Source organism: Tachypleus tridentatus, chromosome 2 (genome assembly GCF_004210375.1).
Source record: "Tachypleus tridentatus isolate NWPU-2018 chromosome 2, ASM421037v1, whole genome shotgun sequence".
In the NCBI taxonomy this organism is placed as follows: Eukaryota; Metazoa; Arthropoda; class Merostomata; order Xiphosura; family Limulidae; genus Tachypleus; species Tachypleus tridentatus.
Window position 1 is genome coordinate 91,789,966 of NC_134826.1, and position 19,702 is coordinate 91,809,667.

Genomic DNA, 19,702 nt, shown 5'->3' on the forward strand with positions numbered 1-19,702 from the left:
TAGGGCGGGCACACCGGGAAATTTATCAGTATGAAATTGTGAAAGAATACCTCATAATAGGTTACCATAACGTTTCCTTTTCTAAATTTGCTAACTAGAATTAGTAGTGTAAAAGTTCTGACATTTGAACTATTTTTCATTTTCTCTTGGAAAGTTTCGTGTTGCTCGAATCAGTCGCTAATGCTCCCCAATGGCTTAGCGGTATGTCTGCGGACTTACAACGCTAAAAACCGGGTTTCGATACCCGTGGTGGGCAGAGACAGATAGCCCATTGAGTAGCTTTGTGCTTAATTCAAAACAACAACAACAACAGTCGCTAATCTAATCAGCTGATATAATGTAAATTAAAATATCAGTTAACTTACTGGACATTAGATAAAACTAAGAAACTAAAACGTCTCATAAGGATTTGTTTTGTTATTAAGTGCAAAGCTACACAATAGACTACCTGTGTTGTAGTCACGATGTATATTGAAACCCGGTTTATAGCGTTATAAGCCTTCGTAATTACCGCTGAGCCACTGGGTTGCCTAATAAAGAAGATGAAAATAACCATTGTGTAACTTCTTACATTATAAATTTGAAGCCACGAAAACTGTTATTTGTAATAAAACGATGCTGTATTTTTAAAATTGAATTAGAAAGTGTTGGATGAACAAATACTATCATTGTTATAAGTACAATCATTGCAACTTTTATTATTGAGAAAGTAATTGAATTTATAATAGACTACGGCAGCTTTTCAACAACAGTACTAATCTATATTAATTCTTTTGTACAGAATAAGTTTTTCAGACAATCAAATGTGTAAGTTTCATATTTAAGGTTAAGTATATAAATAGGCTAATACTCTGAATATCCCAATAAAATTTTTCGTAATGTGCAGTTGATCACAAATTTTACACCTTTAAAAATATTTGTGCAATTGAAAATTTACCTATATAAAAAAGATCAGGTAGATAAATATTTAAAGAAAACATATTTAACGTTATAAAATTCCATTCCAGAGTAGATAAATAAATGTATTTACTACAATATTATTGATTTTTTTGGATCATTCATTACTAGACCTCTATATATGAGATGCAATAAAGCGTCATGTATTAAAAAATGATGAAGTTAAAATATAATTGTAGAGTTAGAAAACACATTTTTAGGGAAACGTCTCTATTCCGCCCAAATCTGTCGAATCATTACCAGTAGACCTAAAATTTGTGATAAAAATCACGGTATGTGCAAAAGTATTTTTTTCCCACATATTCCTGTTAATTTGTCAATTTCAAACTCAAAATCAGAGCTACATAAAAATAGCATTTCAGGCCTGTCATGTGTCTCCTACAAGTTGCCACGCTAGAATCCTTTTGTTCAATACCAGAGCAGTAAGAAACAAACGATTCTCTGAAACATCTGCAGTTCAGTAATTTTTTTGTTACAAGTTTTAGGACTATATGCCACAATTCCGTTTGTTGTTTTTTTCAAATTATTATTACAGTGTTCATCAGCTGCTGAAAGTGAATATTAGTTTTAGAGGTAGATATCCATGCCTGCTCCAAATCCTAAGTTATAATTTCAAGTAGAGGTTAAATCTCAAAATGAGTGTATCCGACTGTTGTGTGTTTCTTTCTTAACCACGTTGTAGTGTATACTTTGTTTTACAAGGCAACGCTTTTTTTTCTTATGGTTATTTACAATTAAAAAACTTGAACCTTGATGTTGTGTATAAGTATAATTAAACAAGATAAAGAATCAGTAAAGTCGATAAGATAATGTACGATAACTTTCTTTTATCGTGCTTGTCTCTTGTAATTTCGACGTTGGCCCTGTAATCCAATGTGTATCTGTATTTAAGAGCCAGACAGTACTATGTATAAAATTATTTTCACTGATTTTTTTATCTTATTTTTTTCTATCTGTAGAGTACCTGTGCGTGAAAAAGCTAGTATTACTTAATTACAGATAGGGTAAATATATCAAAATGTTATAACTGACTTTCTGTGTGTGAAGTTTAAGGATGTTTCTGGTCATATCGAAAATTATCAACTATGTGTACTATATATAAGTCATCATAACGACATGCACTGTATAGCGTGTAATTGTTTTCTCTTTTTTCCGCACTTTTTCGATGTTGTTGTTTTGAATTAAGCACAAAGCTACACAATGAGCTATCTGTGCTCTGCCCACCACGAGTATCGAAACCAGGTTTGTAGCGTTGTAAGTCCGCAGACATACCGGTTTAAACCACTGGAGGGCTCACTTTTTCGACAACTTTAACAAGTACAGAGATATCCAATATAAAATGCAAAACAATAGCTTACGGATGCTGCTAAAGAATGTAAAGTAAATCCCACTATTCGTTAGTGAAAGATTATCCTAAGCTTTAGAGGTAAGTGTTGGTGATTAGCTGCCTTCCTTCTTGTCTATCATTGCTAAAGTAGAGGCGGTCAGCGCAGATAGCCCTCGAATGGCTCTGCTAGAAATTCAAAACAAATTAACAGGTAATTGTCTTTGACTGGAAAATAGTGGATTTACAACAAAATGTTTTATTATTTCATGATTTTTTCACTTAAATTTCATTTAAATGTGGTAAGTTTACGGACTTACAACGCTAAAATTCGAGGTTTAATTCACTGATTTAAGTTTGTTTTTTTTGTTTCGCATAAAGCTACTCGAGGGCTATCTGTGCTAGCCATCCCTCATTTAGCAGTGTAGGGAAGGCAGCTAGTCATCACCACCCACCGCCAACTCTTGGGCTACTCTTTTACCAAAGAATAGTGGGATTGTCCGTCACATTATAACGCCCCCACGGCTGAAAGGGGCGAGCATGCTTGGCGCGACAGGGATGGGAACCCGCGACCCTCAGATTACGAGTCGCACGCCTTAACACGCTTGGCCATGCCGGGCCTACACTGAGTTAAGACAAACAACAGTCTTATAAACTCAGAGTATGTTTACAGCAAACATATTTTTGTACTTTAGATTGAAAAACGCATATTTACAATATTAGGTTCACCATTGTTGACTCAGAAAGCCTATGTTCAAAATAAAAATTTTATTGCACTCGAAAAATGTTTGTTTTTTCATTATTCACGCTTTTTTAAAAATTTAGTACGTAATATTTATTTCTTCTCTTCAAGTTTAAACAATTGAGAATTAAACGTTTTGTTTGCTTTATGTGTAATTGTATCAATTTCTTTGAATATTCTTTGCTAGAAATTCTTTGTACGCACAGAAAATTTTCGAAGCAATCATTGCATTACTTCCTATGTATAATTCGAGGATGTATTTTGTATGTCAACTACAAGAAATTTCTTCACCCTTACGCACACAATCTTAGCCAGTAAAGGGAAATATTAACACTTGCAACAAAATTGCCCGAGATTAAAATATCGACAATATAAAAAACTGTGTTTACTAGAAAACAACTGTAGAGTGGCGAGGACCGATCAACTAACTCGCTAGCAGTGTTACGTAGTACTAGTTCCTGAGCTAACTTCCTCCAATGTAATGACAAACACATCACACGCATATCCAGAGAGATACGACTACAACACGGCGAAAATACTTCATTTCTTATAGTCTGTTAGCACAAGTTCAGCCGCATGATTCTTCACTCATGTGCTAGTATACCCCTAATGCAACAGGACTAACAAGAACAAATACCAAAGAAACCTGTTAATATATGCCGGTAAAGACTTACGTAAAACTACCGTCATGGCTGAACTTTATTCCAGAGGAGGAAGAGGCCTTGCTGTGCGGCGAATGTCGGGCACATTTTGTATAGTCGCTGACAGGTACCCAACTCGCCATACGTCGCTTTTTAGAACAAGAAAAACTTACACCGTTAAAGTGATATGGGTTTCTTCTGTAAAATGGCTAGTATCCCTGTTTGTTTATTTGACCTTGATGTTACCAGTATGTGAAACGCGACTGACTAACCAGAGAAGTTCGAGATTATCTTTATCAGAAGTTGAAGTTATGGTGAGTTAAGGAATCAAGCATTTGTAAAAATATTAACTTTACAGTGTGTATCCATTTTTAATAATTTATTTTTAATCCTGTTTTCTTTGCATGCGTGCCTATACTTTTATTTTCACATTGAATCTTAAATTTCATATATTGTTCACACAGATGCATAACGTAAGCCTAAAAACTTAGTCTTTTCACAACAAAATGCGGGCACGCCCTTCAGGGGTTATAACCATTAAAATAAATCATAGTTAGATATACAGTTATGAACCAGCTATTTTTTATTTTCAGAAATTTTATTTTTAATAGTTGTCATATTAGGATTAAAAGTATGACTACTCTGAAATATTTGTTAACAACGCATGCTCTGTGGTACTCTTGGTCCTCTAAGCCTATCGATCATGCCTGTTGCTAAGCGACAAGTAAGCATTATTAGAGTTGTTGAATCTCTTATCTTTTACAAACTATAGTGTCATTGACCACTCCAGTAAACTTTATTAAAAAAATAAACGCTAAACTACCCATAGGATTTGTTGTTCCAACATTAGGTTTGGTTTATCATTGCTCAACTTGATGTTGTTAGTTTTACTTTATGTATTAATTTTTCTTTTTTCTAACCATAAAAGTTTAGTAGTATACTTCTATGAATTTTAAACATTGCTCAGAATTATATGGTCGGTCGATAAGGAACACGTGTGCTATTGAAAGAATTGTCGATATTTGAGAGTGGCATAAAATTTCCACTCGTTTTAAAGTCAGTGTAATCTGAAAGGTACTATAGTTTCCAAAACCATGGTTCATTTCTAAGCGTTCTACAAGTTTGTTGTATTTGTATAATTTTCTTTACATTTTTACTATAATTCTCGACTTTAGTGATAGGAGACTGAGCGGTTAGATACAGAGATAATTATAAAAATCACATCCAGTGTCTTTGACGTTTGCACTGAAAACCGGTATCCAAATACAGGGTGGCCCGTAAGTCCCTACCCATCCATATGTTATTATGTTATATTCAATAATACTAATTATGAGTTGAAAGCAGCTGTTACCGCGGCATTTGGAACAATAACCCCTGCTATGTCCTAATATGGCGTATGATGGCATATTTAACAATAATATTGCTTATTTAAAGACTGTTGTATCATTGTGTTTTAAAAACACAGAATTAGTCATTGAGATGGTCACATGATAAAATGGCTTATATCTAGATGGTTAAAAGTTTTGCTATAAAATAATAACATCTTCAGCAAAAATTAGAAAAACTAAATCACCTTATCGAAAGGTTATGGTCATATATTGAAGGACTTAATAACACCTTGCCTTGAATAACAGTTCTTAAAGATTAACAGGAATGTATTTTGGCGTGAATCTTTTCTAGTTGGCTGACCAGTTTTTATATAGTTCTTTACCCAAGAAATTGGTCATTTTTGTCTCGTATTTCAAAGTTCAGTACATGTTATTCAGCTCAAAGATTCTAATGATCGAATTTCTAATAGAAGGTTTCTTATACGGCACAATAATGAAAGCCCACCCACATATGCAGTTGATGACTCGTTAGTTTAGGGCAGTCCAGGCCCTCGACAGTCGTTAATTGCTCGTCTTATGGCCCACCGGTTCAGAATCACTGATCGAGTAGAGTTTCTTTTTCGGTAAGCATTACACCACTCGGGTCTTCAAGTTAAACAAAGACTCATATATAGATTTTCTTGTTTTGGTTGTTATGTAATACTTCACACATAACGTTTAATTTGGTAGATGAAGTATTGTCTAAACGTCAGATTCATTCTGCATGAATTTGCTTTCAGACAATTGCGACAGAACAAAACTTGATTTGTCGGTTGTAACATTCCCTTTTGGATGAGGTCACGAGGCTTGGCAGGTTTTCAAGTATGCACACCCTAGAACTGCAAGGAAGCTACTGTTGTCGTGTTTTTAAGTCGTATTTAGTCCAGAACTCAAGAACAGTCTTTTTTTCTTTTTGATAGAATAATCAGTCCGGAACACACAGATTTATCATTCGGGAAGGAGCATTGTAGTTTTTTTTTAATTATGATGTATGAAAAGCATTTCTAACAAACGTACGAGAGACAGTTAAAAGCTACGACTTTTGGGTATTTATTTGTTTCTGTTACGTGTTTATTATTTAATTTACTGCCAATAACTCTTACATGAATGTAGATGTATAATCTTGTTACAAATAAATAAATCATTTTGGTCTGTGAACAAAAAATATTTATTTTGTCCACTTAAAATTTTACGAGGGAGGGCGCCACACAAACTGCAACAGAGACAATAGTTGTGGTAGTTATTGATACATTTACTTCATTTACGAAATTTGTTTCCCATTTAATTGATAAAAACATAATGAAAGTTTTGCTGACGAATAACACTTGAATCCCAAAACTGCACTTGGTGGCGGAGTAAATGCCCATTTAGGGTCTTGAGGTGACCGTGATTTTCCAAAAGGCGCACTGACATTTTTAGACAAAAAGACCTTTTTAAAAGGGCTTATAATATATTGTATGACGCTGTTATCACACGTAAAGAGTTGACCTACGACATGAACAAGACAAGTTATGAGAAACTGTAAATTGTAACTGATTTAACACTGCCATAGGTAGATAGATAGAAGGCTCACTTCTAATAATGATAATTTAACCAACTTATGTTCATAGATTTTCAGGACTTCTTCAGCAGTCATTATAATAAATACTATTACCCAGCTTTTCTTGAGATTTGTCAAGTTTTCTATATCACATTTTAGAGTTCTTTAACAAAGAATTGTATTTAGAACCTAAAATGTTGAACTATATCTTAATGTTCATTAATAGTGCTTAAAATCGTTTTTCATGATTTTCTCATTCTGGACTTGTAAAGATGTACAAAAATAGGTCATTGTACTTATATTAATTTCCTACTTAAAACTTTAGTAAACGAGTAAAATTAAATTAAATTCTAAAATGTGTTTAGTAATCATTATAAATAGTAAAATGTTTTTGTATATACAAATAGATATTATTGTTTAATGTATAAAGACATTCCTATATTTGTGTAATTTATACCTATTTAGTTTTAATATCTTAATTGTATGTATTAAAAGTTTTGGAAAATATGAAATTTTATGTATTTTATTACAGAAATTGTTTGAATTTTAACATAATTCGTAATGGAAACTTTAATTAATGGTTTATTATTTATTTTTAGCTATCGCTTAGATTTTTAGCATTTTATATTCAACGTTAAGAAAATATTTATAGTTTTAACTATGTAGTTTTAGACTGGAGAGCAACTTTTACATTAAGAAACTAGTTCATCAAAACGTACTTATACAAAACAATATAAAAAAGTCTAATATTTTCAAACAAGAACTGAACAATCTGCTTCTTCTATTATGTACAAAATGCAAGTTTGCAATATTTAGTATCGTTTATTCAGTAGCAGCCACAGAAACGGTGGTTATAAGAAGTCTGCTATTGCATTGTTGTTACTAATCGTTAAAGGTATTGAGTGCTATTTGTTTAGTAGCCATAGAAAGTGACTGTCTTTATAGATGCATTATTATTATTAATCGTTAAGGGTACTGAGTATAAACATCACTTGCTTCATTGGAAAAAGAAAACATGAATATGAACTGGCATTCCTGTTATGACCGGTCGTTATGTTTACTTTAACCGTAAAAGCTCCACACTTGCCGGACAGTCTGGTCTTGCCGACAGATACCCAGACCGACCGAAAATTGTGGAGGACATATCAATGATCGGTCGACGATTTCGTGTGTAAAAGTAACGTCAACTTTATGGCGCCGTGATCTAAATGAGAAGGTTGACAACAGAATGAGTGACCAATCCCATAAGCAGATGTATAGATCAGAGTGTGTTTCTGTACTTTTTATGGTCGACTTGTAGTAATATGGATAACATGTTTAAAACTGTATAAATCCTAACTATTTAGAAAAATTTTATTTATGGAAAATGTTAATGAACTTGTATTATGAAAACAATAATTATTCACAAAAACTGTAAGTAGAAAGTTGCAAAATTAACCTTCTAGCCTTATATTTTATGAGGTCAGTGTTAGTATGTCAAACCCATGAAAGGCTTGGCATAGCTTGGTGGTTAGTGCGCTTGAATCGCAGTCTGCTGCCTGGATTCGAATCCCCATCACTGAACATGCTCGTCTTTTCAGTTGTGGGAGCGTTGTAATGTAACGGTCAATCCCCCTATTAGGTGTTAAAAGAGTAGCCCAAGATTTGACAGTGGGTAGTGTTGACTAGCTGCCTTTCCCCTAGAGTTTAAAATCAAGAAACAAGAATTTTGATCTACAGTATCCTTAAAAATAAGTACCACAGGGTCAAAATGGTGAAAATCCTAACTTGTAAAGAAGTGCTTTAACTAACGTGTTCCCCTCACAGAAGAAAAGTAATATCGAAAAAATCGGTGTGAAAGTGCACATTGAAAACTAACGAAAGAAATTAAACACACTTTCTTAATAAGTATCAACACTTACATAAAGGAAGAGAACTGCGACTGGGAGTCGTATATCTTACTCTTTTTTTTTTTTTTTTGAATTAAGCACAAAGCTACTCAACGGGCTATCTGTGCTTTGCCCACCACGGGTGTCGAAACCCAGTTTTTAGCGTTGTAAAACCGGAGACATACCGCTGAGCCACTGGGGGCCTCATACAACAAATGCTTTCTTTCACTGTAACTTGTGTTATACACGTGTGTATTTACTTTAGTGTGAATTAAATAAAAAAATCCGCCATATATGAAATAAGTTGTGCTATCATTAGAAGAATTAAATCTTAAAAGTATGAGACAATCTGCTCAATTTACGGGATTTCAGCAATAAATCTACTTGTTATTATAATAGCTCGTCAAGTTTTTTAGACTGATCATATGAAATAAAAACAAAAAAACGCCGTTTTGAATTACAACACTACAATGGATCGCTGAAATGTGATTCAAAATTGAGAACACTAATTCGTGGTGTATTATTATTCTATATATTTATGATTTTGCTGAGTAATATATGTTGGAAACATGCCAGACATCTACAAAATATTAAGTATTCCTCTTCGGCACACAAAAAAAAGCCTTAATACACAAATATTTTGTTTTGTTCGTATTTAGACAAGTGTCATTCTTCATGGTTTTTCGGTTTTCTGATGTTAAACCAAGCTACGACTTACTTATCTGTTACAAAATTATATATTTTCGCAGATCCTCCACACAATTTGGTCATATAGTTTTTTAAAAACATATTTCAACATTTTTGCGACGGGATATTATAATTTTCTTTTATTGTAATGAATTATAGAAACGCCTGTAATAACTGCCTGTTTTTAACCCCTTTGTGTTGTTTATACTAATAATAGTGAAATTTCTACTTTGGATGATTCTGTAAGTTTACTGGCGCCATCTGACCTATATGTAATATGACGTCACAAAAAATACTGCTATAATTACACTTTTGCACCCTCTCTGAATGATAAATTAGAAGTAATAAATACATAAACCCAAGCTTTACGTCTTCGCAAAAAATATGATAAAAATGATGACAGAATCTAGCCTTGTTATAGGCCCCCCAGTGGCTCAGCGGTATGTCTGCGGACTTACACGCTAAAATCCGGGTTTCGATACCCGTGGTGGGCAGAGCACAGATAGCCCATTGTGTAGCTTTGTGCTTAATTCAAAACAACAACAACATTAACAAAACAACAGCCTTGTTATACTTGGATAACAGTAAAGTATCCTGGAAATACACATTATATCGCACACTTATAAAATTATAAAGTTACATAGCCCGGTAAAATATTCCCGACAATTTTAGTGATTGCAAACATGAAATTCATTCATTATTTGCCTGAAAAAAGAAATCAATTTCACTTATTTCTTTTATTTGTTTTTACTTTTACGATTATATACTGTATGTTTTCATTCAGATAGAGAGTTTGTGCAGATGGTGAGGTAATTGCTTGTATACTTACGCGAGTTTGGGTGTCATTTAGAATTATTAGGTTATCCAGAAATAAATGTTGTTTTTGAACTGCGAAGTTTGGAAAAGTATAAACCAGTGTTGTAAAACATGCTTTAATCAAAGTAAGCACCACTTACTTCAACACACTTTGCCAACGTGTAACGATGTTGTTTATGTCCCTGCTGTAAAAATCGGTTTCCATGGTCAATGAACTCCCTAAAAGCTTCTTCTGCTGCTGCCTGGTTTTGAAAGCGTTTATTGTTCAAAAAGTTGTCAAAATGCTTGAAAAAAACGAAAATCTTTAGAGGAATGGTCTGGGGAATGAGGTGGATGAGGTAGAACCTCAGTTCCCAATTCTTTCAATATTTGGAGCGTCATCCTTGACAGGTCCCATAACTCCGATTATTTTTTATTTTCAGTCAGCTTTTGTGGAACCCATATATCCAACTTTTTCGTCTTTTCAATCGCACTCAGGTGGTTGGCAATGCTTGGTTTGCTTGTGCCTAGCTTTTATGCAAGCCAACGCATTGTTGTGCGAGGGTCTGTCTCAACTGCTTCCCTTAATGTGTTTTCATCCAAGGATGGCTTCCTATCATGAGCTTTATGGTCTTCAAGACTTTCATCTCCATGTTGAAACCTTTGTATGGGTTCTCTGTAATAGTTTCTCTTAAACAATGTTATTTATTAAAGGTGCATGCTGCACTTTTATCGTATATTCCACTATATTGTTCCCGTTTAAATATGTACTTTCTAAACTTCCTGCCCTCAGTGACACAGCTAAAAACCGGGTTTCGGCACCCGTGGTGTGCAGAGCACAGATAGCTAGCTCATTGTATAGCTTTGTGTTCAACTGCAAATAAACAAGCTTCTGACTGAATACAAAAACTTACTCAACGCTAATATTATTTTTTGTAGTTTGAATATTATGAATTAATTTTTAGAGATATTTACGCTAATGATGGAATTTAAGGAAATTCCGAAACATGTGTATCAAAGATGCTATTTTTGTCTTTACTGGGTATTTACTGGTGTAGAATAAAATCTTATAGCATTAAGAAAAAAAGCTTTCACCGAATATCTAAGCCTAATTCGACAATAGTCAAATGCTAGGATGTAATTCTAAGAAGTTATGGGTGAAGGGAAAGAGAAACATTTGATTATATGTCAATAACGCTGTTTCTGTCATATCCAGTGCTGACAAGGCATTTCGCTTAATGCTAGGACTTATCAGACCAGCTCAGATACAACAGACCCTAGTGGTCTATGCGCTATTTATGTTATAAATTGCATGAACGACTGTAATATTGTGAAACAGATTCATGTGAAGTATAAACGTTAATGAAAATGAAGACAGGACATTCTTGTATGACGAACAAGAATATAACATTATTTGTTTATAACTATAGCTCAGCGAAAGAAACACATTCGCGATCATTAATTATATATGCTCAGAAACTATGGAGGGACATTTAACGAAATATCAAGCATTTGGTATTTCACTAATTTATTACTATTTTTCTCAAAGAGGAGACGAGGGTATTGTAATCGAGTTCGCGTGTCTAACTGTCTGTGTTTCCGCGCGCGTATCTCGCGAACTAATTGTCCGATGTAAATTTTTATTTTTTTACATAAGATGGAAAGTCAGTATAGGATAATACAGATGGAAAGTCAGTGTAGGATAATCCTCCCAAAATTTGATGCAGATCGAAATCCGGATACGGATTCTGGGTCACATTGAAGCATTTTTTTATAATGTTAAAAATGGGTCATTTACGCGTTTTGGGTTTATGAACTATAAAGTGTGATCAGATTTGCATCCTGTTTCATGGGCACATTAAAGTTGAGACTTCTTATCACGCTACAGCCCAGCATGGCCAGGTGGCTAGAACGCTTGACTCATAATCTGAGAGTCGCGGGTTCAAATCCCCTCACACTTTCAGCGATGGGGCATTATATAATTGCGGTCAATCGTTAGTAAAAGAGTACCCAAAGAGTCAGTGATGGGTGGTGATGACTAGCTGCCTTTCCCCAAGTATTACACTGCTTTGGCGAAACTTCAAAATAAGCTTAGCACATCTGAGAAGGATTTTCAGAGTTTTCGAAGATGAAATTTGACGTTATCCAATGTAAACGCATGCAATCATTGAAAGGACTGGAGAGGGTATATAATCTCTTTTGTTTATTCTTCTTGTGTAATGAAATAAAACCAACAAACAACATGTCATTAGATTCAGTGTGAAAAACCTTCATGAAAGAACGCATACATGGTCTCTGGGTATAATAGTACTAAATTTACCCCAAGGGTTAATTAAAATACCTTAAGAAATAGAAAAGATATAAGCTGAATTGTTCACATTACTTTTTGTCAAAGATTCACATTTATAATTTCATCACTAGATCCTTCTTTAAAAACATTTTTCTGTACATTTTTATATAGGATTTTATAACTACCCTGCACAAGAATCTAAGTTATGTTTTGATAGTGATTACATTTGTTTGCTTTAGCGTTAATCTACGCAGTGGACTATCGGCGCTCTACCACTCCCCTTCCACTAATCATCTAGTGCCACCGCGGTACGACTGCTGACTTATACTACAAGAAACCTGGTTTGGTGGGCAGAGTACAGATAGCCTATTGTGTAGCTTTGCTCTTAGTAACAAATAAAGAAAAAATTGCTCTCTGTTCAATCCTGAAATTTAGCTTTCTAAGTCCGAATAGTTATCGCTGCCCCAGCACGGAACTAGAGATTATGAATGAGAAATTACTGATCGGTTAATTTCCGATAGGTTATATTTAACATGCGTAACGTGCTAAATTATAACTTCACGAAGGAGGTCGCCATATGTCTTCTTACTATATCGGAAATCAGTTAGTGGGTTTCCACGTTCGTTAGTAGCACTAATTTTACCACTTTAAAAAATCGGATTTATGAATCGCCTCGCCACTCCTTGGTTTTTTTATTTCATGGTTTGAAACAGGAACTCCTGTTAGTTTAGTTAATTTTAACAGATAAATAAGAAAAGTAAATTTGTAAATTTTAGTTTCTACAGAACACATTTACGTTTGGTTTGACTGTGTTAAGTATTTTCGTACATGAAAATCGCTTGGCTTGATTTATATTTTGCAGAACGAATTTTTTTCTTTTCTTCTTTTTTTTTTTTAACAATGTTTCTTAAGTATTTTCCTGTAAATTACGGACCTTTGAAAACTTTGCTGTTGGTACTTTATCCGTGTGTGTGTGTCTTTATCAGAATACATTTTCACAACACTACGCTATGTAAGTTGTTTTATCGTGACAAATATGTATACACATGCACACATAAAATGTAGTATGTTTTATCCACAGACAAATGGTGTGTGAGGCTTATGCATCTATTAGGAATTATGAGGGAAACTAAAGAAAATTAGGTAATAATATGTCAACCACACTACATCTATCTGCCATATCCAATGCCGACAGTGCCATACGATAATACTATCGTAGTTGAATGTTAATATATTTTATAATAATGATAATGAAATATATTTTACAAATAAACCATCATGAAGTTTCTGTGTCTTTTTTGTTGCTACTTGACATTTCTGAGCTATAAAACAATAGGAATAAAATGAATAATTGTGACCTGAAAATATTCTCCAAACTTGAAATGTTCAATTATTAAGTAGTTACTCGTAATTTCAAGTGAAAGTTTAGATTTAGAGATTTAATTCTAGCTTTGTATTGTAAAATTTAGAAGAAACCTCAGTTTGGATGTTTTTAAATATGACCTCCTCATGGCAGATGGATACGCTTAAGGACATATAACACCAAAATTTGGTGGTTTGACCCTTCGGTGTGCACATCAGAAATAACCCATGGTGCAACATTTTGCTTAAGAATAAACAAACTTTTAAAAAATAAATGACTAATTTTCCTTAATTGCTATATGTAAGATAAAGTTATTGTACATTTAATCGAACATAAATACATCGGTGTTGAAGTGTAAACTGAAAAAAGGTGACACTTTTTATGTTAGTATGTTTAATGGAAAGACTCCCCCGTTAGATTACTATTCATTTTAGTTATCGCCCGGCTTGACTCGCAATCTGTGAGTTGCGGGTTCGAATCTCCGTTCTATCAAATATGCTCGCTTTTTCAGCCGTGGAGGCATTATAATGTTATGGTCAATCCCACTATTCGGTTATAAAAGAGTATCCAAAGAGTTGGCAGCGGGTGATGATGACTAGCTGCCTTCCATGTAGTCGTACAATGCTAAATTATGAACGGCTAGCCTTGCGCGAAATTGAAAACAATCCAAACATTTTACTTATCACAACACAACAACAACGAGGATGACCGCAAATTTCGGCGAAGCGAGATGCACGGTTTCACTGCTGTTTTGTTGCTTTGTTTCATGCAGCACTAACTAAAACTTGAAACGACAGATGCATTATCTGAAAAGTCCTAAAGTCATAATAAAAATGCATATTATTTTTTACGGTTCATTTTCAGCCTGCACATTACAGGTTCCCAACCACAAAGGTGATGATCAAATGTTTTCATGCCTTCATATTCAGAAGGTTTTAACATTCACTTACCCAAAACCAAAATAATGATGTTTACTTTATTTATTCTTTGTAAGGTTAATTGGAAATTCGTTTTGTAAAATACGTGGTAATGTGTTTTTTGTTGTGTTTTTTTCATACAAGCCAAGATTGGCGAGAGGGGAAGGGGTGAGAAAAAATTTAAAAGGGAATCAAAAGTATTCAAGTTAGCTGGTCAATTTCCTATTACATTAATGCATAACGTGTTTGGCCATTTACTGACAGGTAATTTTGACAGATTTAATATAGATCGATACATTAAAACAATCTTATGTTTTCAACCATAATTGTAACCCTAATGGAAAAACTCGACATCTAAACATATTTAACTCTTTTTGAAGCCCTCCTTTTGGTTAAGATTCAGAGTGGTTGGCCTGGTGAACTTCCGCTTTCTTGTGAAATTGAGAAAAAATAATGTTTAACCCCAAATACAAAATATAATACGTGTTTTGTTCTACATTTCTCTCTTTCTCGTTCCTTGCCTTCCCTTCTTGGTGATCCCCTGGTAACAGGTAAGAGAGAACACTGTTTGTAGTTGCAGAAAAGTTCGGACAAGATTTCAGTAAACCGGAATTGTTTTGTTGCTAGTGGGTAAAATATACGAATTCTCTCCTGCACTTTGAATGTCGAAGTATTGGATCTGAACAAAGGACAGAAATTAATAAAGTGGTTTGGCTTTAGACTGCATCATTTCATTTCATTTATATCAGCAATTAAACTTATATTGAGCAATTTTCCTGATTTCAATACAGAAATACTTCCTGTTTCAGACTATGGTTTCGAATATCTTTCATTAAAACAATATGTATTGTTTTCTTTTATTAAAGTACAATAGTAATAACTATACTTTTTGTATTTGAAAATTTAGCTTGTTTATTGTTTTCTGTATATGAGAAGCAGTGAAGGCAAGGCATGGCTATCACGAAATATTCTGGTATGAAATTAAAGGTAAGTACAAATCATCACGAAGTATTACTATAGCATCTGTGTACAAGTGTATACCGAAGTACAAAATTGGAAATAACATAAGACATGCCCAGATTTTTATATAAAGTATTAGAATTGGACGTCAAAACAAGGCAATAATGATAAACATATTAAATGATTTCTCAACCTTTTTGTTTGTAATTAAGCACAAAGCTTCACTATGGGCTGTGTTCTGCCCACCATTGTTACCGAACCCTAGTTTCTAGCTTTTAAGTCCGCAGACATACCGTTCTGTCAGTTGGTACGCTCAAACTTTTACTCTTATTTGTAACAGTTTTAATTTAGGACAAAGGCACGAATAGTCTTATATTTATAGTAATTAAACTTTAATAAAAATTTATTGGTAGGATTAAAAAAAAAGAAACAAAAAAGATAAAATAGAGCTCTTATGGAATGAAATTAACACAGTAGTTAACAGGAGAGTATTACTGCTGATGTAATAGCCCTCTTGTGTTGATGCTGTATTGTTAACTGTTAAAAAGTTACTTGTGCATTCGTTAATAGCATGGGTGTTTTGTGAATAGGCAAGACACGTTTTTTTTCTACAACAACTACTATTCTTATGATAGATATTATTATACTCACTTTTAATTACGGTTATTACCTAAGAGTTGTCTTGTAGGCTTAATTTGACAACTAAGCAGAAAGTTGTTTTCTTTTCTTCTCCGGCATTTTATGAGATTACAAAGAACTAAAACAACGATTTCTGTCCCTAGTATCTGAAAATTATAATAGACTCAACAATCAGTTACGTCAATTGTTAGAAAGGCCTGGAGATTAGGAATTCATTCTTTTGTAGAGTTAATACTTTTACTTTTTTCCATATAAAATAATATTTAATTCCTTTTAGTGTAGAGTATATATAGCATTAATGTCATCAGTGGTTTCCGGTCTACATTACCTAGAAAAACAAATTTGTAAAGCTTTTAAACCGTTGAAACTTATATAATGTTCTTCATATATTTTTTTTAATGAACTGTAAACAGTTAGTATGTTTTTCATCACACCATGCTGATGTAGGTTTACTATGGTTTTTCGGCTTGCTTAATTCATTGATATTTTTATGTTTGTTTTCTTTTCGAAACACATGATATAAGTTTCATTTATGATGAGGATGGCGCCTATATTTAAACATATACAACTCTTAGGGCCAGTTTTTTTAATAACTTCTTTGTCAGGTCAATACTGTATCTTAAAGAAGGGGTTAGACCCTAAATTCAAAACGCTCAGACAACTAACACAACTAACAATATTCTTAAAGAAAGGCTTAGACCCGAAACTTTCAGACACTTCATAAATATCTTGAAGATGAACTTAGACCCGAATCGTTCAGAAAACTCACTAACACTCCTGAAGAAGGGTTAAAACCCGAGGTTAAGATAAATCTGAAGAATGACATGTATTTTTATTCGAATTTTCAATTATTCTTTATAAATGACTTTCAACTGTTATAGGCACTGTGATAAGTGCGTTAAATATCATAACATTGAAAGAAATAACGCCAGTCGCATCGGTTTGTTACTGGCCTGATATCACAATAAGCAGAGAAAATAATAAGGAAACACAAAATGACATGCATGCTTATATATAACCAGAAAAAGAGAAAAGACAGCAAAAGTTAAACTCAAAAAGCAGCTTATCAACAATTTGTCGTTTTACAATATTACGAAGTACAACTGCATCTTCTCATGATTTGGGGAACACACTTTTGAGTTGATGCAAATTGAGGTATGTATTATTTTATATTCTTAGTAGGGTAACAGAACACCTGGTAACTTGTAGATATATTTAAGTATGTGTACTTACCAACGTGCCTTGTTTTGTGATATATTTAACACTAATATGCATGAACTCCAAATGAAATAAATATTTGAAATGACACTGCATTCCAAATGTTCACATGCTGTAAGTACAAATTGTTGAATATGATGTAAAAAAAGGGGGAAATTCGCACTATCATATTTTCTTCTTTGACGATTGTATATAATCCATGTAGATAATGAGGATTTAGAAAACGGTTAAATATAGAAAGTTTCATGTGGTTGTCGAATACAATTCTTTAAAGATAAAAATGTTTGTTCTTGTTGATTGTGCTAAAAAGAAACAACATTGTACTGAATTCCCTCACACATGCGCACGCCAGCCCCGTATGCAGAATGTTTGAAAGGAGGATTTTAATTTGTGAGATCAAAAGCCGACACATGTTATGTGAAGCAAAATCAGCATGCAATGCATATTAACGTTGGGGAAGGGGGAACATGCGATTATTTTGAGCCAAAAAGTGATACTGCATCGTCAGAAGAATCTATCATAAACAATAGCGCTATAACTATATAAGTACTATTTTTGTTACATAAAAATAGGGGATTGGCCAAAACTCCCTGCATACAATAAAAAGTAACTGTTAAAGTCGGAATATTAATGACATCACATGGACCAAATTTTTAACATTGGACACAAAATTAACCAGGAGCGTGTTAGGCTTAAATCTATACAAAGCTACTACTGGTGACAAAATTAATCCCAGTATCTTAGTCATGGAGGTTTTAGGCCTGAATTATAACGTTAGAGAACTAACTTTCTGTAATATAGAAAGTTTTCTAAGCTGTTATTTATATAAAAATGTTAACGAGATGTGAAAATCATTAACAAATAAAACAGTCTTTTTATACTCAGGCTTTATGTTTTTTTGTTTTTTGTAATTAAGTACAAAGCTACACAATGGGATATTAGTGATGTGTTCACCAGAGTTATCACGAGTATCGAAATACAGTTTTTGACGCTATAAGCCTTCAAACTTAACGCTGTGTTACTGGGATCTATATTTAGGCTTAGACAGTTGATCCGAGGTCTGATATTTTAATATTGTTTGGCCTGTGTTTAAGTTATTATAAAATCCATTGAGTAGCTCAGCGTAATAGTTTAGGCATAATCCAGATCGTTCAGATTTTGTATATTACTAGTATTTTCCATCGTTTTGGGGAAAAGTATCAGCAAAGCTACATACTGCTGCAGAGTACATGAATTATGGATTGATCTGAAGATTATAAGTGGCTTCTGTTTTAAAGGAGTTTTAAATCTCTATCTTGCAATTTCTGTAAAATCTTATACACACACAGTCCAACATAATTAATTAAAAAATAAAGTAATGCATTTCCAGGACTTTTTGGACAAATTTGGCTACCTCCCATCATCAGATTTTCAGACAGGGAACTTACGAACAGATGAACAGCTTAGAAAAGCTATCAAACTAATGCAGAAGTTTGGAGGAATCAATGAAACGGGCGAAATGGACGAAGCAACAGTCAAGTTAATGAACAGGAAAAGGTGCGGCATGCCTGATTTGATTGGACCCTCTGACAGGGTAAAACGATATGCTCTACAAGGACAGAAATGGGAGACCACACACCTCACGTGGAGGTTAGTGTTTTTTTTTAAATACATTTTGATAGTATTTTGTCGTTTAAAAACTTGTAGTGCATACAGGAGGGATTTACACATTTTGATAATAAAGTTAGAAAAATATACTCCAAATAATTATAAAAGAAATTTTATTTTCACCTTTACAAATTAATTATTCATGGCTAGTACATAAAACAGTTTTATGTACTAAGTCAGAAACAGATTACAATAAAAGTTCTCTTATAATCATCTGAAGTGTAAAAGGTTTTTTTTATATAAATTTATTATCAACGTTTTTGATAACTTGTTATTCATAAGACTTACAATTTGTTTTCATATATTGCAAAGCTACTCCAGAGCTCTCTGCAATAGCCATTGATAATTTTAAACTTATAGAGAAAAACACTTAATTAATTTTTCATTAAATGTGTCAAACGATTATTTTTCATAGTATGTTTGAGAATAATGTTCTTCACGTTCTAATGTGAAGAGCCTTAAATTTTTACAACTAAGATATCGTTGATACTACGCTTTTAAATTTGTATATACACAGTATATACAGTACATATAAGGAATTGTTTTACTATAATGAATGTAGTGTGTGTGTGTGTATATATATATATATATATATATGTATGTATGTATGTATGTATGTATTTATCTATGTATGTGACCGAAATAATAAATACAGTGGACGCCATTCGTTGAATGACACCGCATTCCTTTATCACAGAACACAATTGTAAATAAAAATACTTGCCTCACAACAAGGACGACCTGGTA

The 19,702-nt window shown here is 33.4% G+C and overlaps 1 protein-coding gene across 1 annotated transcript in view; it reads left to right on the top strand.

The window, feature by feature from the left end:
* The first annotated feature begins 3,339 nt into the window (after window positions 1–3,339).
* The window catches only part of LOC143244527 (matrix metalloproteinase-25-like), a 77,346-nt gene continuing 60,983 nt past the window's right edge, over window positions 3,340–19,702 (top strand). The window contains exons 1-2 of the mRNA XM_076489370.1: window positions 3,340–3,978; window positions 18,678–18,937. Coding sequence (XP_076345485.1) covers window positions 3,712–3,978; window positions 18,678–18,937 — 527 coding nt within the window. The 5' untranslated portion in view covers window positions 3,340–3,711. The remainder of the gene's footprint in view (window positions 3,979–18,677; window positions 18,938–19,702) is intronic.